The 17,821-nt window shown below is 63.1% G+C and overlaps 2 protein-coding genes across 13 annotated transcripts in view; both read right to left on the bottom strand.

Moving 5' to 3' along the window:
- Positions 1–4,099: 4,099 nt before the first annotated feature.
- HGFAC (HGF activator) lies at positions 4,100–11,728 on the bottom strand. 2 transcript variants are annotated; one of them, XM_078003075.1, is made up of 15 exons: positions 11,563–11,728; positions 10,662–10,833; positions 10,428–10,524; positions 10,154–10,233; positions 9,413–9,535; positions 9,130–9,261; positions 8,852–8,962; positions 8,591–8,765; positions 8,236–8,321; positions 7,652–7,672; positions 7,254–7,506; positions 5,936–6,075; positions 5,534–5,674; positions 5,294–5,442; positions 4,100–4,353 (listed from the first exon to the last, which is right to left on the bottom strand). In XM_078003075.1, the coding sequence occupies exons 1-15, from the start codon at positions 11,674–11,676 to the stop codon at positions 4,171–4,173; spliced, it is 1,977 nt and encodes a 658-aa protein (XP_077859201.1). In that variant the 5' UTR covers positions 11,677–11,728; the 3' UTR covers positions 4,100–4,170. The 2 variants fall into 2 exon arrangements, with proteins under 2 accessions (XP_077859201.1, XP_028704107.2); XM_028848274.2 differs by lacking the exon at positions 7,652–7,672.
- A 1,965-nt stretch (positions 11,729–13,693) lies between these two features.
- RGS12 (regulator of G protein signaling 12) overlaps positions 13,694–17,821 on the bottom strand; it is a 184,608-nt gene continuing 180,480 nt past the window's right edge. For all 11 annotated transcript variants that reach the window (XM_078003006.1, XM_078003011.1, XM_078003005.1 and 8 more), the window contains one exon: positions 13,694–14,127. In XM_078003006.1, coding sequence (XP_077859132.1) covers positions 13,898–14,127 — 230 coding nt within the window. In that variant the 3' untranslated portion in view covers positions 13,694–13,897. The remainder of the gene's footprint in view (positions 14,128–17,821) is intronic.

The raw sequence follows: 17,821 nt of genomic DNA, 5'->3' as shown, positions 1-17,821 counted from the left end.
CAGTGAATTTTGATAAAAGAAGAACTTATTTTATGAGGCTGGGATAGCCTTGATAACAGTCATTCCGAGAATATAGGAAAGGAAAATTACAGGCCAATCTCATAAACATACATGCAAAATCCTAAATAAAACATAAATTTTAAAAAGTTTTTAAAAACCAATACAGCACGTATCAGTCAGGGTACCAATAGGTGGGTATACATGGTGGAACAGTTCAAGAAGGGTTTTTATATACAAAGCTGTGGACAATCACAGTCAGAAACTTGGGAGCCTGGGCTTGGTTCAGATGGAGGGGCCACACCAGTTTAGAATCCTGGTAATGGCGGGAGTGGACCCCGGAGCCTCAGAGGGAGAAAGTCATTTACATCTTCGGAGCAGCGCTGACCTTCAGTCCCAGGATGCAGCCAACCTGAGGGCATTTGTTTGCTACGGGGACCATAATAAACTACCACAGATTGGGGGCCTTCGACAGGAGAAGCTTATCACCTCGCAGTTCTGGAAGCTAGAAGTCCAAAACCCAGGTGGCAGTAGGCTTGGCCCCCTTGGAGGCCGGAAGGGAACACCTGCTCCAAGCCTCTGGCCCTGGTTTATGGACGGCCATCTTTTCCCGGGGACTCTCCCATTGCCTGTGTACACATCTGTGTCCTGTAAAAAGAAGCCATTCAAAACCAAAGCTGCTGGAACTTTAAATTATTTTGCATTTTCAAGGAACATGATTATAGGACCTGAGTTGCATATGACAGACAGCTGTAGCTTAGACAGCTGTAACCTTTGTTCCTCTGATTTATAGATTAGCCTTTTCTTTACCTACATTGTTTTGTAAAATGTTATAAATGACTACAGGACACCAGGGAAGACCCCTTCCCTCTTCATGTTGATCTTCACTGTTCACTGTAGATTTGCTCCCCTCTGACTTCTCTTCCACAGAGACCTCACTGGCCACCACCTGGTCTAAGACAGACCATTGAATATACTCTTTCACATTGGAAAAGGAAAAGAAGCTGTGATTATTCAAATTGCTGTGACTCATAAACCAGCCTTGCATGGGAAACACTGTAACCCTGTTACATTTGTTTCTTTTCTGCCTATATAAGCAAGACCTTAACTTTTTGGCTTTGGGGCACTGGCCGTAATCCTCTGGAGTCTGTGTGTCCCGAGTGGCTATTTTCAGCTTCGTGCCTGCATATGCTCTTTTAAACTGGATTCTGACCCTTTCGATTATTTTGGGTGGACAGTCCAAATTTCCTCCTCTTATTAGGACACCAGTCATGTTGAGTTAGTGCCCATCCTAATGACCTAATTTGAACTTGACTTCCTTTTTAAACATTCTATCTCCAAATACAGTCCCATGCTGGGCTACTAGGGGTTAGGACTTCAACATCTGAATTTATTTATTAAAACAGGATCCTGCTCTGTACCCAGGCTGGAGTGCAGTGGCGTGATCACGGCTCACAGCAACCTCCACCTCCTGTGCTCAGGTGATCCTTCCCCTTCAGCCTCCTGAGTAGCTGAGACTACAGGTGCGTGCCACCATGCCTGGCGAATTTTTTTGTAGAGACTGGGTTTTGTCATGTTGCCCAGGCTGGTCTTGAATTCCTACCTGGGCCTCCCAAAGTGCTGGGATGACAGGTGTGAGCCACTGTGCCCAGCCATCAAATGAATTTTAGGACATAATTCCACCTGAAACACTGAGGTGACCCCAAAGAAAGGGAGCCAGGAAAATACATGCCTAGTCTCTCTCCCCTGCCCCAATCTCCTGTGGAAGCTCCCAATAGCCCAACAAGAAACAACAGAATGCACAGCCCACTGCAGACCACGGAGGTCAGCCTCCCCAGGCAGAGCACAAGGGGAACAAGCAGGGCACAAGTGGGAGGGGCAAAGGGAAGACCCCAGCTCTCACTCCAGCTCAATACCATTCACTCCAGGAATGCAAGGCCAACCTGAGTTAGAAAATCTATCATGTGCCGGGCACAGTGGCTCACGCCTGTAATTACAGCACTTTGGGAGGCCGAGTCGGGTGGATCATTTGAAGTTAGGAGTTCAAGACCAGTCTGGGCAACATGGTGAAAACCCATCTCTACTAAAAATACAAAAATTAGCTGGGCGTGGTAGCAGGTGCCTGTAATCCCAGCTACTCGGAAGGATGAGGCAGAAGAATTGCTTGAGCCTAGGAGGCAGAGATTGCTGTGAGCCGAGATCACGCCACTACACTCCAGGCTGGGTGACAGAGAGAGGCCCTGTCAAAAAAAACAAGAGGAAAGAAAGAAAGAAAGAGAGAGAGAAAGGAAAGAAGAAAGAAAAGAAAGAAAGGAAGGAAGGAAGAAAGAAAGAAAGAAAGAAAGAAAGAAAGAAAGAAAGAAAGAAAGAAAGAAAGAAAGAAAGAAGAAAGAAAAGAGGGAGGGAGGGAGGGAGGGAAGGAAGGAAGGAGTGGGGGAGGGAGGGAGGAAGGAAGGAAGGAAGGAGTGGGGGAGGGAGGGAGGGAGGGAGGAAGGAAGGAAGGAAGGAAGGAGTGGGGGAGGGAGGGAGGAAGGAAGGAGTGGGGGAGGGAGGAAGGAAGGAAGGAAGGAAGGAAGGAGTGGGGGAGGGAGGAAGGAAGGAGTGGGGGAGGAAGGAAGGAAGGAAGGAAGGAAGGAAGGAAGGAAGGAAGGAGTGGGGGAGGGAGGAAGGAAGGAGTGGGGGAGGAAGGAAGGAAGGAAGGAAGGAAGGAAGGAAGGAAGGAAGGAAGGAGTGGGGGAGGGAGGGAGGAAGGAAGGAGTGGGGGAGGGAGGAAGGAAGGAAGGAAGGAAGGAAAGAAGGAAGGAAGGAAGGAATGGGGGAGGGAAGGAGGGAGGGAGGAAGGAAGGAAGGAAGAAAAGAAGGAAGGAAACCTATCACGGAAGCCATCATGTTAGTGGAGCCAAAGGGAAAATGTGGACATTTATCTCAACAGAGGCCAAAGAATCATGGGAAAACGCTCACCGCTCACAGGTGAAGGATCAGGGGCGGCTCACATCGGATGTGGGTGAGGTGGGGCTGAAGCCATGTGGTTCACAGCCTGAGAACCGGCTGCTGGAGGCCCCCACTCTCAGGATCCTGGGGCTCGGGCACCAGCCTCAGTCCCCCAGCCGCTGTCCAGGCCGCCACCAACACTGTGGCGGGGGCAGGGGTCTTCAGTGGCGGGTTCGCTCCGTGAGCTCGAAGGCTCTGAGGCCCACGCGTGGCAGCAGGGGCCGTGGGGAGAAGGGCCTGGCTGTGTCTCTCTTCCCTCTTTGCTCAGAACCTGGCTTTGCTTGGGGCAATAACTGTGTAGCCCGGATGCCCCGTTTGCTGCCCTCCCAGCCTCCTGTGCAGCCCAGGGCGGTGCCAATCTGCTGCGGAAGGGGTGCCTGACAAAAGGGAGCAGCTGTAACGCAAACCACAGCCTCCCTGAGACCAGGACTCCAGGAAGGAGGTGGGGTCCAGGAGAGAAGGTCCTGGGTGCTTCGGAGCAGGGAGGAGGCCTGCCCCCGACCCACCACACTCCCGCCCTCTCTGCCCTCTGGCCTCACCTCCTCCTGTCTCCTGTCCTCCCTGGCTGGAGGGAGGGTACGGCCTCTGCCAGCCCAGCGGTGACTCTAACTGGGCCCCTCCTGGCACGTCGGCCCCTCCCTCCCTCAGGCCCCTCAGAGGCAGCCTGCAGCCTCCTCCCTCCCGGAAAGTGCTCAGAGGCTCGGCCAGGCGGGCGGCCATCTGGAAGGCCAGTGGGGCCCGCGGGTGTTCCCGTGGGGCTTCTTCAGGTTTCAATGCTCCGTGCACCACGTGCCTCAGACCCCTCCACGGCCTGGGGGCCTGGACTTGGTTTCCGCTTCCTGCCCTGGGACAACCTGGGTGCTGAGCCCCGGCCTGGGGCTGGCCTGGGAGGGGGCTGGACTCTGCCGGGGCCTGGAGAAGCCCAGACCTGATCCTCTGACAACTCTCTGGGCTGTGGGGCCAGATCCCCCTGTGGGGCCACAGGCTCCATCTCCACTGAGGACTGTGTGGGCTCCAGGACGGCAGCCTGAGGTCTGCCGCATAGACCTGGGCCCCAGTCACGGTCTGGAGGGGAAGGTGGGGCCGCAGGCAGGGGCCAGGCAGCGTGGGCTGGGTTCTTGGAAGTATCTTTATTGTCAGCAAGGCAGGGAACGGTGGGAACCAGGATGTCCCACTGGAGGGTCAGGAGGGAGCCACAAGCCGCCTGGGAGGCCGTATCCGGTCGTTGATCCAGTCCACATAGTTGGCCACACGGGTGTAGACCCCCGGCTTGTGGAGCCGCCCGCAGCCATCGCCCCAGCTGATGATGCCGTAGAGGTAGGCCACGCCGTTCTTCTCGCAGGCCAGGGGACCCCCTGAGTCCCCCTAGGCAGAGATGCCGGTTAGAGCCACCCTCCCAGGGGCCTGGTTCAGGGACCCCCCATGCTCCCCCGAGTGGCAGCTCAGGGACAGAGGACAAAGGCGTTTCTGAGCAGGGGAGCTGGTCCACTCTTCTGAACCTCGTGAAAAGGTATCTCATTCCCTGGGGGCAGCACTGGCTGGGCCAGGGCCTCCAACCACGTTATTCCCCTTCCTGAAGCCATGGTCCCCCTCTCCCCACCAGCACGTACCCCATGTGGACCACACAGCCACCCTGTGTCCCAGCACCTCCTGAAATGACTTCTTCACTCCCTGGCAAACTCCTACGCATCCCTCAGGACCAGTGCAAACACCCCCTCCTCCAGGAAGCCATCCTGACTTCCCCTAGCCTGGTCCAGTGACAAGCCCCACCCACTCTACCGCTTCTGGGCTTTGTGGCCTTGGAAGAGTGAATTGACTGCCTGGGGCTCAGTCTTCCCAGCTATAAAATGGGGCATAAAAGAGCTGTTGCATGCCAGGGTTGCCGTGCCGCCTGAGCACACAGCCCTGCAGAGCCCAGGACGTGGTTGGGCTGTTGGGGTTATTGAAGGTTAAAGAGCTGGCTTGAGAGAACTCGGGGCAAAGGGGCCTTTGGTGCCTGGTGTCACACGGACAGCACTGCCTTGGGCTGCACGGCCGGGATCTGTCCGGGCTCTGTGGGACCCCAGGCCCCTCTCAGAGCCTGGGTCTCCCCTTCTGTGTGAGGAGGATGCCCTTCCGGCAGGGGTCTGGGTGACCTGGGGTGCTGGCCACTGACCGTGAGTGTGCTCCCTGCCCAGGGGTCCCTGGCTGGCCCTGCCAGATTGGGGTGCTGCTGGGCTCTGGGCTCCCCAGGGACAAGCATCTCGAGACTCAGGACCAGCTGAGCCCCAGCAATCGGGTCCTGGTGGGGCAGGCACCAGCTCACCTGGCAGGCGTCGGACTTGCAGTCGAAGTAGCCGGCACAGAGCATGTTGGGGCTGATGTCGGCGCCATAGACGTCAGGGTTGCTGCACTTGTGGTCGGCGACCAGGGGGACCAGGGCCTCCCGCAGGGAGCTGGAGTAGCCGCTCACGTCTGTGGGACATGATGCCCTCAGCATGACATGCACACCGTGGCTGGCCACTGTCCACCCTGGCGGGGCGCTGGGTGCCCCCTCCCAACTCACTCTCGTCCAAGTGGCCCCAGCCTGCAATCTGGCACTTGTGTCCAGCAGGGAAGGTGCTGCCGGGCTCGGGCAGGCAGATGGGCTGCACGAACTGTGAGCGTGTGGCACAGCGGTCCCCTTTCTTCTTCAGCCGGATCAGGACTGATCGGGAGAGCAGCCAGGGTCAGCCTGTGGTGTGCGGGCTGAACAGGAGGCTGTCGGGGCGCGTGATGGAGGGAGGGCAGCTAGTGGGTCCCATGGGGCAGCCTGGGAAATCCAGAAGGGAGAGGTGCCCTGTCTTCCCTGCCCTGCCCCAGCTTCCCCGCACCACATGTCTGCCCAGCTCCTGCCCCTGTCCCGGCCTGGCCTGGGGGGCACAGGGCCCACCTGCCCGGAGTGCGGCCGCGATGCCCTGGAGCTCACCGAGGTCGTGGTCGCTGGGGCTGAATACTGAGTACAGAGTGTACGGGATGTACTTCTCGATGCCGAAGGTCTGTGTCACGTCTGTCGTGCGGTTGAAGAAGTGCTGGCCCAGCACCACTGAGACGCTTTCCCTGGGGGGACTGTGCAAGGGAGGCTGGCGGGTGCATGGACCAGCCCTCCCCTGGCCACCAGGGTCACCTCCCCCCACCCCCGACCCGGCCTACGGAGGCCAATGGTGTGGGGTCCTGGTCCCGGGGAGAGGTCTGAGCAGGTGCCTGGGTGTGGGCTGTTGATACTGGGGAGACAGGGGTCACCAAGCAGGGGCTATGGCCAGTCACCCCCAGATCCGGGCATGGGAGCTGAAATGCAGTGCCATCCCTCCTGACAACACTGGTCACAAGCCCTGGGGGGAGTCTCAGGCCAGGCCCAGGCAGGGTCGGCTGCAAGGCTGGACCCAAGTAGGTGGAGACCTGGCCTGCTAAGGCCCTGCCCCAGCTTCCATCCACATTGTGGGGTCTCCAGATGCAGCCCTCACTCCTGCTGGGCACAGAGCCTGGGCCCCTGGGTCAGCCTGGCTCCCATCTGCCGTGTGGAGGTCGCTCCACCCTGCCTCAGCCTCCTGCCCTGGGCTCCATGTGGGGAACCCCATTTCTCCACACTGAGGAGGGCTCTGGCCCCATTTGCAGGCCCAGGAGCCGCCTGCAGGGCCACGCAGGGCCACGTAGGGCCCCATCCTGGGAGCTGTGGTCCTTGAAAGGCCACCAGACCCTCAGCTGGCCAGACCCCTGCCCCTAATTACCGGGGTGCCCATCGAAGGTGGAAGGGCGTCTGACCCAGGCTGCTCCATCTCAGGGTCTCCCCACTTGAGGCCTCCCAGAGTGTGGGCCTGGGTGGCTGTGCGCCCCCACTGAGGGGAGCTGGCTGAGTGGGCTGCGCCTTGGTTTCCTTGGCTGTGCTTGGGCTCCTAGGGCTCTGACGCCTTGTCACTGCTCTCCCTGGCTCCCTTCTGAGAGCCAGGACTCTGGGAGGGGCGGTGCCTGCGGGGAGGACGGGACCTTGCCCACCGCACCCGCCTCTGTGGAAACATCGAGACCCCTGGGCTCCCTTAATAGGGACAGGGTTTCTGGAGTCTCCAGCATGCCCAGCTCAGGGCTGAGCCCCCAGTCCCAGAGGGGTCAGAGGGGGTGACCGGGGACCCCCGCAAGGAGTCAGCGGAGGCACCGGGATGGGGTCTGCAAACGGTGGGGACAGGCGCGTGGTGATGCTGGATGGCGTGCGGGGCCTCAGGGCAGGTGACTGGGGCCCAGAGGAGGTGCACCTGTGGGAGAAGCAGTGAGCGGCCGACACCACCCAGCAGGTTTGGACCAGGCTCCCAGCGCAGAAGCTGTTCCCGATGTAGATGGCGGCCAGCCAGGGGTGTGAGCCGGGCAGCGAGGAGGAGCCGCCAATGATGCGTGGCCGCAGGAACGTCCTCTTCTTATGCCTCCTGCCGCAGGACTGGTGTCCCGGGGAGGCTGGCTCAGGCAGGGTTGCCAGGATATCTGGTGCCAGTTGGATTCTGGTGAGGGATTCTGGGAGCAAAGGGCACCGGGTCACACCCCTGAGGTTCGCAGGGCCAGCCCCCTTCCACACAGTGGCCCTACCTGGCAGAAGGCGCTGCAGAGGGCCATGGCTGGAACCCCTGTCCACGCTGCTCAGGCCCTGGCGCCCGCCCACCTCTGCCCTCAGTTTCCAAATCTGTAGAATGGGGTTCGGTGCCCAATCCCGAGGCTCTGTGAGGGCCAGAGTGGCTGGACACATGGAGGCCTTTGTGATCGCCTCAGCAGCCTGGAACCCCACAGCCAGCCCCAGCACGGCCAAATACCCCCATATGAGAGCCCCGGGCTGGCCCCGCCCGGGTCCTAGGGAGCTGGGGGCCTCTCCCCAGGGCAGGAAGCAGGTGGCCTCTAGGGGGCTGCCCGCCCGGGGTGTGATGCCAGGGGTGCTTGTGCGGAGCCTGCACACTCTCCTTCCTGCACCTCCCTGAGAGGCTTCTGGGGCCATCCTGGGCATGGTGCAGGCTGGGCAGGTGCCACCCCGAGGCCATCGCCTGGTGACCAGTCCCCTGCAGTGGGCTCTGCTTCCCCACTGTGACCCTAGTACCGACCCACTTCGTGACCTCGGACCAGCCTTCCTGTGAGCTTGTGTCCCCATCTGTCAGAGGTGCAGTAGCCAGGAGTGGGGAGGGGCTAGGAGGGTCACGGGGAAAACGGCCGTGACCTCGGTGGGGCCCGAGGCAGCCTCCCCCGCCAGCCGCGCACCGCAGGCCTCCAGGCGGCAGTATTCCCAGGAGAGCGCGCTGTCCTTCACCACGTAGCACCAGGGCCTCTCATCACTGTCCGGATTCCTGTGGTGCACGAGCGGGGGCTGGCGGGGAGTCACACTGCCCGCCAAGAGGGCATGGGAAGGGGGCATCGGAGCCCCCAGCAGGGCGGCTTCCCACACCTGGGGCAGTGGGAAGAGTGCGGCCCTCCCTCGGGCAGCCTCCCAAGCAGAGGTACCGGGGCCTGTCTGATGGAGCTGGCCCCGCCTGGGTCCTAGGGAGCCGGGGGTCCTCTCCCCAGGACAAACCCTGCCTGCCCCGTGTGTGGCGGCCTGGAGTGGGGTGGTGCTGACCGGCAGTAGGCGTGGGGGCCCAGGCCCAGCAGGGCCGCGGTGCCCACCGAGTCCACGTGCAGCTCCTGGTAGAGTAGATCGGAGTTCCAGGCTAGGCAGCCGAGGCCCGAGGTTGAGGTGCTGGCCACGCCGCGGTACCCAGTGCCATTCCCCAAGAAGCAGCGCTCATCAGGCACTGCGGGCAGAGGGGCAGTGAGGCCAGCCCACTGGGGGGTCCACCCGGCACTGCCCCAGGGCACCCAGGGGGGCTGACGCACTCACCGATGTTGCAGAGCCGCCCGGCAAAGCCTGGTAGGCAGGCACACACGGTGGTCCCGGTGGCCACAATCAGGTGGCAGGTGCCCCCGTTCAGGCAAGGGCTGCTCAGGCAAGCTGGGGGCAGGGTCAAGGAGCTGGGCCAGGGGCCACGCAGTGGAGTCGGGGCTGGGGTCCACCCCTTGTCCCTCATTTCTGGGTGACCTCAGGCCATTCCTCCCACTCGGGTGGGGACAGGGACACCCATCAGGGGTCAGTGGCATGGCTCACACCCCATGGCGCACCTGTATGTCGGGTGCCTTCGCACTGGGCCTGGCCCCCCAAGCACTCGCACTGTTCCACGTGGCCCTGGCGCACACGGGCCCAGCGGTCGCCCCCCTCCAGGTACTCATAGCGGGTCTCGTCGAAGCACTTCTCTGAGGGGTGCACAGTAAGCCCTCACACCCTGGCCACACGCTGTCCCCATGCAGGGCCCCTGCCCTGCACTCAGGCAGCCACCTGTTCTCTCATCCTCCTGGAACTCGCTCTGGCCCCTGGACCCCTGTGGACCTCCGAGGCCCAGCTCACCCGTGCCGCAGTCTTTGCCGGTGAAGGCCCGGGGGCAGCTGCAGTGGTAGGACTGGGAGTCCTGGGTATTGGAGCAGGAGCCTCCATTGAGGCAGGGGCCAGAGGCACAGGGATCCAGGGCAGCTGAGGACATGCGGGAGGGGCCGTGAGGGGCGGGCTGGGAGCCTCAGGGTCCCTCTGTGACATCCTCTGCTTGCCAAGGCCTCCATCAGGCCCCGGTGAGGGGCTCTGAGAGCAAAGGGGCCCTCTCTAACGCCTCTCGGGGTGCAAGGTCCCTGGGAGGGGCACAGACCTCCGCTTCCTCCCAGTGTCCCCCCCTCAGCACCTGGGTAACTGACCCAGCTGTGCGTGTGGCTTCTTGGAAGCCCGACACCCACACTGTCAGGCAGCAGCCCCTCCCCTGTGTCCGGGGACCCGTGTGAGCAGGGTGGCTGGCACCGCACCACACAGACCCTGCCCACCTGTCCTCTGCCCAGGGCATGTCTGTGTGGCTGCAGGGCCCGGCCTCACCACCAGGCGGTGCCTTGGCTCCAGTGATGGCCGCGCGGCCACCGCGAGATGCAGGTCCCGCCTGGGAGAGGCTCCGGCCCTAAGTGGCACCCACTGGGGTTAACCCCAGAGCTCCTGTTCTCCTCCCCTCCAGCCAGGACCCCTGCCTGGATCTGCCCCATCCTCCCTTCGGCCTCCCTGGCCAGGCCCAGCGCCCCCTGCCCACCCCAGGCTCCCGGACCCAGCACTCACCTGGGCCCCCCGGAGGCGGGGTGGCCTCCACACAGTAGCCCCAGGCCCTGTCCCGGTCGTAGTTGTGAGTTGTGGCACACCTGAGGGCGACACCTGCGTGCATGGGGGTCCCAGGCAGAGGCCCCCACCCCACCCCACCACCCTGGAGGGTCTGGGTTCACTGGGTCCGCCTGCTGCGTGGTGAGGGCCTCCTGTGTGCCCGGCTCCCAGAAAAGTAAGCAGCGTGGGGCCAGCCGGTGACCCCAGCTCAGGTGCTCTGGCCGTCCAGACCCACCACTTCCTGTGAGCGCTGCCCTCCGAAGTGCAGGCGTGCAGCATGCGGCCCCCATAGCGGAAGGGGAACCTGCAGGGCCTCCCGTCCTCGGTGAGTGCTATGGGGAGCAGGTGGCAGGGTCAGGGCTCCCTTGAGGGGCACCCGAGCCCCTCAGGACCTTCAGCTGAAGTCCTGCTCCTCCCACCCAGCCCTGAGGTGAAGCACGACACCTCCACCCAGGCCCACCTGACCCACCTTGGGCCTGGGGGCTGCTGCTCGAGGGAACTGCCCTGAGCGGGGGCGGGAGCCCCCCACGTTGGGGTCCCTCTGCCTCTGGAGCACTCGTTGCTGGGGTCTCAGAGGTCACCAGGATAGTGGGGATCGCAGGGGTCGCTGTGGCATTAGGTTCTGGGGACTCCGTACGGTTCTAGGAGGAGCAGAAAGGGTGTCAGTGTGGGACGGACCCTCACGCTCAGGTCCTGCCGGGCAGGAAGTCACAGCCCTGAGCCTGTTTCCATACTGGAGCCCCCAGATCTCGGAGCAGATTCCAGGAAGACACACGACATCCCTGAGGCCTCAGTCAGGCCCTGACACCTTCCCCACCCTGGGTCCCTACTGAGCACCTGCTCAGGGTCACTGCCCAGGCCCAGGCACTGCTACCCACCAGGCTTAAACCCTGACGTCAGTTCTCGGCGATGGGAGCAGCTAGGAGGCCCTCAGAGGTTCCCTCAACCTCATGCATCCAGACCCGACAGAGACCCAGAGAGAGGGGGCAGCCCCCAGACTCATAGGGGCCCAGGCCAGGCTGCACAGGGATGACAGTCCCCAGGCAGGGCTCCGTTAGCCCAGACCCCAGCTTCCAGGCCAGCCCAGCACCCACCTGCCCCGTGAGGGCCAGCTTTCAACCTGAGCCCCCTGCGCGGCCCCCCGCCCCTCAAACCCCTATGCTCGGCCCCCCGCCCCCTCAAACCCCGATGCTCGGCTCCCCGCCCCTCAAATCCTGATGCTCAGCCTCCTGCCCCCTCAAACCCCGGTGCTCGGCCCCCTGCCCCTCAAACCCCGATGCTCGGCAGTGACCCTCCCTCTGGCCTCCTCCCAAGGACCCTGAGTAGCCACAGGGAACCTCTGGTCGCACTGCGACAAGGTCAGTGCTCACCCCGCCAGGCTGGGGCTGGGACCCCCGCGGCAGCAGCAGGAGGAGGAGGAGGAGGAGGAAGGGGCCCAGCCCCAGGGAGGGACAGGGGCTGGAGACCCAGGCCCAGCGCCCCATGGCTCCTGAGCTGGTCTGAAGGCAGCGGGAGGCGGGAGCAGAGTGGCCAGGGCAGGTGGGGTCAAGGCTTTGTGGAAATGATTAACCCTGGCTGCCTCCCACATCGGGCGGGCCCAGCCGGAGAGGAAGTCCCCGAGTCCCCTGGCCCCCACACCTGCTGCCCACCTCTCTTTGACCCTACCTGGAAGCCCAGCTGTCCCACTGTGGTCTCGGCCTGCACTGGTCCTAGTCCTGGACCTGACATGGTCCTTGGGCCTCAGCTTAGAAGCCTCCTCTAGGAAGTCTTCCAGGATAATGCAGATAGGTTGGGGCCCAGATGGTCTGGCACAGCTCCCAGTCCCTGCAGGCCACCGAGCTGGCCACCATCTGCCTGTGAATTGTCCATGATGAGAGCCGCTACGGGTGCTGAGCCTTGCAGGTGTCCAGCCCTGTGCCCAGCACAGCACAGACAGTGGCGGTGGGGCTGGCATTGTCCCTGTCCCACAGACGGCAGCACTGGGGGTTCCTGGAGGGTTCGGTGCTGCCTCCTCTCGGTGGCCCCAGGGCTGGACAAAAGGCCAGGCACAGGGAGGAGAGGGGCCATGCAATGGCTGAGTGCAGCAAATGATGACCCAAGACCCTGCCCCACCTGCCTATCCTGACTCTGGGGGTGTCCAGGGCCCCCCAGCAGCCCCTGGTGATGTTCAGAGTGTCCCTTCCTCCCCGTCTCCCAGACAGACCCAGGAGTCCCCTCCGAGAAACTTTTCCAGCCCTGGCTCCCCACCGCCACCCGGATGGTCCAGGCCAAGTCTGCCTCCTCGGGCCCTGCAGCCGGAGCCCGGCCCCGGGCCACAGCACAACCCTGGGCCAGGTGCCCCGGGGCCTGGGATGGGGAGGCCACCACCACCCGGATGGAGATGGAGCTGGAGTCACGGAATTCGTGACTTGGGGCTGTGGGCAGAGCTGCCAGAGGAACCTCTTCTGCAATATTGGAGCAGCCGCCACGGCGCCGCGGGTTCCCTGAGTCAGCAGCTGCATCCCAGGGCTGCTGAGGTGGGAGGAGGGGTGAGTGAACCACTGTGGCCTGGAGACCAGCAAGGGCTGAAGCTGCCTCCCTCTATACCCCAAACCCCCTCTCTCTGACCCCATCTGCCTATCTGTGCAGAAGGAGAGAAAATGGATACCCACTGACCACCCAGCTTGACACCATGGGCCCCAGGGGGCACAGTGGACATGGAGGCGTGGTGCGTCCCGGGGGCACGGTGAAGGTGAAGGTGGGGACGTGGTGGGCCCTGGGAGCAGGGTGGATGTGGAGGCGTGGTGGGTCCTGGGGGCACGGTGGGCACCATGGTGGGTCTGGGGGGCCACGGCGGGCACCGTGGTGGGTGGTGCACACAGCTGGTACTGGGCTTCATCTTCCATTCCGACCCCTCCCCCAGCCCCCTTCCTAGAGCACCACTAAGTGGGGTGCATCCACTCCCTGGAAGCTTCTAGAGCAGCCCCAGGGGACTGGCTGTGCTCTCAGGCCTCTAGGATGCTCTGAGGAGCTCACCGACAGCCCTGTACCGAGGGTGTTCGGCGTTGGGGGCTCCATCAAGGCAACCTGGGGGATGGCCCCGCCTCTTCTAACTCAACCCAGCCCCCATGGCCCGGCCTCCCCAGCAGCCACACCTGGCTCCCTTTCTGTAATCAGACCCTTTTTAGCCCCAGGGCCTTGGCACAGGCCCAGGGCTCTTTCTAGACTTCCTCTGCCGTCAAATTGCAGTTTACATGGTCCCTCCCCAGAAAGGCCCTCAGACCACCCTGCTAAACAAGGCCGGGTTAGGGTCCCCACGTGACAGCGAGAGCCACAGTCTCTGCCATCTGGTCCTGGCCCTCAGGCCCCAGGAGTCAAGCGTGCCTCTCCTCAAAGCCCCTTTGACCTGACCCCAGGGCACTTCTCCTCCTCAGGCCCCTCTGTCTCCTGCACGACCTCCTGGGGATGTGCTCGGAGAATGAGTCTGTGTCCCCAGCACCCAGCACGAGGCCGACACTCGGGTCCTCAGAAACGCTTTATTGGGCAGCAGGGGGCCAGGGCCAGCATAGTGAATGTCCGGGGCCAGTGCCTCCAGCGAGGTCACCCCCTGCCCTCCTGGCTCCTGAGGGTGTTGGCGGCTGCGGTGGCCCCTCTGAGGCTCACAGACTCCACGGGGGCTGCCCCACCCCGACATGTCCACGGGAGAGTTGGCCAGGCCAGGGCAGCTCAGACGAAGGTGGCGTGGTGCACGCTGGCCTTGGGCTTCACGGGCTCACCTGGGACGGGGCTCAGGCCAGGGAGGTCTGACGTAGGAGACCCACCACCGGCCTGCGCCCTCCCAGGACCAGCCTGTGCCCCCGCGATGCCACCATCCTGCCCGGGCGCCAGGCCAGTTACAAGATCCACGTCGATGATTCTGTTGACCGGGAGGTCTCGGCTGCCGTGGGTCCCGCTTCCTGTCACAGGGAGAAGAGAAGCTGTCACTTGCCTGACCCGGCCCTGGGCCCCCGGAACCCACCCCCCACCCCAAAGGCCCCTGTACAGACACTGGGCATGGGAGGGGTTCCTGAAACACCCCAAACACATCCCAGAGGCAGCTGGCCTCCCACTGTGGGCCTCCGGGCTGGGGCAGGTGCGCCCAGGGGAGGTGCAGTGTTCCCAGAGTCCTCCGCAGAACGCCTGCCACCAAGTGGGGGAGGCGACCCACTCAGAAACCCCACCACCCTGCTTCCCCACTGCAGCTCAGGAACAGAGCTGGGGCCCCGGCGGAGCCCCCACCCCGACTGCCCACCAATTCCTCCTGGGGGCTGTCCTCAGGGCCCACCTCCAGGCCCAGGGCCCATCCTCAGGGCCCACCCCCAGGGGGTCGAGCACTAGGGTGGGAGCAGTTCCAGACAGGCTGGACCCTCTTGGCCTGGTGGAACGGGCCCTGAGTCCTGCGTCTGTTGCCCCATCCCACCCTACCAGGCTAGCCAGCTGCTCGCCCACCTGGCTTGCTGCCTCAGCACCGTCTTCACCACACACACCCTGCTCTGGGCCTGCCTGTCATGTCCCCTCCCCCTTCATCCCTGGCCCCCCTGCTGAGGCCCCTCTTCCGGGCTGGTCAGTGCCTCTGGCCCCACTTCTGGCTCCAATGCCCACTCCAGTCCCAGGAGATCCCGGCTGCCTGAACCGGCCTTGGAAGCTTCTAGACCCAATGTGGGCAGGCCATGTCCTTGCCAGCACCCCTGGGAGGCCTCCCTACCCAGGGCGTCACTGCCGTGCCACATCCGGTGACCTCCACGTGGACCCCTGGAGGACAGAGTCACGTCTAAGCCAGGGTGGAGTCCTCAGGGGCCAACGCAGAGCGGGGCCAAGGAAAGTGAACGGTGCGCACAGAGCAGGTTGGTGCACGCACCGCCCGGAGCTCCATGGCAGGACCCCAGGGCCTGGGCAGGGGCAGTGAAGGCCTCATGCTGGGAGAGCCCAGAAGCCCTTCCCCACTCAGTGACTCCACCTCCCCATCTGCACAGTGGGGGTGACATTACCGACCCAGAGGAGCGGGCTTCGGGGACAGGTTCCTGCGTGCCCAGCGTGCCTCCTGGGCAGGGGTCCAGGAGCTTCCTTCCCCAGTGAGCCTGGGGCTGAGGCCCTGGGACAGTCACGTGTATGCCAGAGTGGAGGCCTTGAGGCGCCTATGGGGTGGCAGGGGCACCAGGCCTGGGCCCACAGCAGACAGGCTGCAGGGAGAGCCAGCCCTCGGCCGATGAGAACCAGGGACAGGGGGTCCCTGCTACCAACTGCTGCCCTCCCCAGGTGAACCGAAGGCCTGGGAAGGTGAAGACTCTCCTCGATCTACTGTTCTGAGGTCCCTGAGAAGGTCGCAGGGTCCTTGCTGCCCCAGCGGCTCTGTGGCCACCAAGGTCCTCAACCCCAGTGTGCCCCACCTCACCCTCAGTCCAAGCTTCCGGAAGCAGCCTCCATGAGGCATCTGTGAACAAGTCTGGGCTGCGGGCAGAAGGTTTGGCTCCCCTCTTGAGTGTGCCCAGACTATCCTCTGGAACAGGCCCCAGCGGTGGCCCCAGAGGCCCTCATCCTGGCCTTGACGCAGCAGCACCAGGGTGCCCAGCCAGTGTGTGGGAGCTGCATCGGGCCTGTATGTCTTACTCAGCCAGGCCCGGTGGAGATGCTGTCTGGAGGTGTAGGGGTCCATGTGGAGCAGCTGAGACTAGAAACTTCTCCCAGTCAGGCCTCTGCTCATTCAACAAGTATCCTGCTAGGTTCTGCCAGGGCTAGAAGCTAGCCCTGCCCCCAGGGGACAAGGGAACAGCTCTGCCCATCTCCTTCTTGTCTCCAGGTCCCCATGGCTCCAAATGCCAGGCTGCAGGGCTGGGAGGTAACAGGTGTGGGGAGAGGCAGGGGTTTGCCCCCCTTCGCCGGTCAATCCCATGGGCATTTGGGCATTTGCCTGGAGTGTTCATCGGGCTCCGAAGGGGCCTGCGACCCCACACGTGTCCAGAAGCCCGGCTCTTCCCCGCCAGTCCCACATGGACAGATGGGAGGACAGGCCCCTGTGGGCCCCAGGCAGATAGCGTGCTCAGGATGGGAGAAACACTTGTTTCTGGAGATAGGACAGCTCTGGACGGACCAAGGACATCCACATCACAAGGAGGGGGCCACAGCCAGGCCCTTCCTGCCTACAGGACCCAGCCTTGCCCTCCTGTGCAGGGCAGCCAGCCCCAGGCCTGTGACTCAGCCACCTGGCCCAGCCCTGAGCAGAGCACAGCCTCACCATCTGCTTGCCAGGGCCTGCCCAGGGAGCACCTTCTTGCCCAGCGTTTCCCTGGCAGGGATGGCGACACAGAGGACCCAGCAGAGCCTGCGCCGCCTCCAGAGGGGCCTGGCCTCCTGGTCTCACTCCTGGTGCCACATCTCCAAACATCCAGACCTGAGACCACACTGGGACCTCGTTTCCTGCTGCTTGGGCCACCTGTGAGCCTCTCCCCTCCCTGTCGCCCCACGGCTCCCTGCCCTCAGCTGCCTGGTCCTGCCGGTTCTGACTGTGCCGTCCAGCCTTCCCGGGAGGGGGTCCTGCTGGAGACCCCACAAGACGCAGCAGGAAGGCCCCTCTTTCCGCGTGGGCGGGCCCCTCACCGGCTGCCGGTCACCCCCAGGCCTCCCAGACGCTTGTCCATGAATGTCTCTGGCCCGCCACTGCCAGCCACTCTGGCCTAGGCCTGGGGCCATAGAGGTCAGGCCCCTGCCCCATCCTGGTCCTCAAGGCTGAGTCAGGAACCCCAGCAGGCACAGCGGGAGCAGGGGCGTGGCCTGAGCCCTCCCAGGCTCTCCTTTGAGACCCAGGCCTGGCACCTATCCCACTGCCCTTCCTGCCCCCAGAGGGACCCCGTCCCCCAGGCACTTTGCTCAGCCTCTGCCTCCATGCTCCAAATCATCTGTGCTACCAAGCGCAGTCACCTCCTGTTAACCCTCCCCAGCACCCCCTGGAAGCTTGCAGGGCACAAGGACGCCCAGGCATGGCTGAGCCGGCTCACACTGAGAACATGGCAGGAAGTGGGGAGCGAGGGGGAGCCAGAGGCGGGGACCCCACAATCCACTCTGGCTCCTAAGGCCCCTTCCCTTCCCAGCCTTCCCAGCACAGCGCCCCCCACAGGCTCCTGCCGAGGCCTGTGCACTCCTGCTGATGGGCTCCCATGGGAAAGAGAGTATCCTCAGAACCCCAGTTCCAGAGTGTGACCCCCCCAAGGTCCCCCTGTCCATGTGGGTCCCCAGCCAGGATCATGACTGTGTCTGTGATGGGCTGGGGCTGGGATAGAGCTCCCCAAATATTTGCTGGGCACTGGCGAGGGAGTGGACAGCGCCCAGCAGGGTGCGTAGTGTGGTGCGTGGGGAATAGGGGAGTAGGGATGACTCAGGGCACAGAAGTGCATGTGGCAGACCCCAGGGAGGGGCTGCAGGCTGGAGCTCCAGCAGTACCGGCTGAGATGGGCACAGGTGGCCAGTCCTGGAGGGAACATGAGGGTGGGCTAGGTCATGGTCACTTGCAGGCCTGAGACTTCCACTCTGCAAGACCTGGCTGGAACTTCAGGTGGGGCAGACACTTCAGGGAAGGAGAGGGAGCAACCTAGGGTGGCTTGTGGTGGGATCCAGGAG

This window comes from Macaca mulatta, chromosome 5 (assembly GCF_049350105.2).
Source record: "Macaca mulatta isolate MMU2019108-1 chromosome 5, T2T-MMU8v2.0, whole genome shotgun sequence".
In the NCBI taxonomy this organism is placed as follows: domain Eukaryota; kingdom Metazoa; phylum Chordata; class Mammalia; order Primates; family Cercopithecidae; genus Macaca; species Macaca mulatta.
Note: the sequence above shows the minus strand (reverse complement) of the source record. Positions and strands in the feature narration are given on the sequence as shown.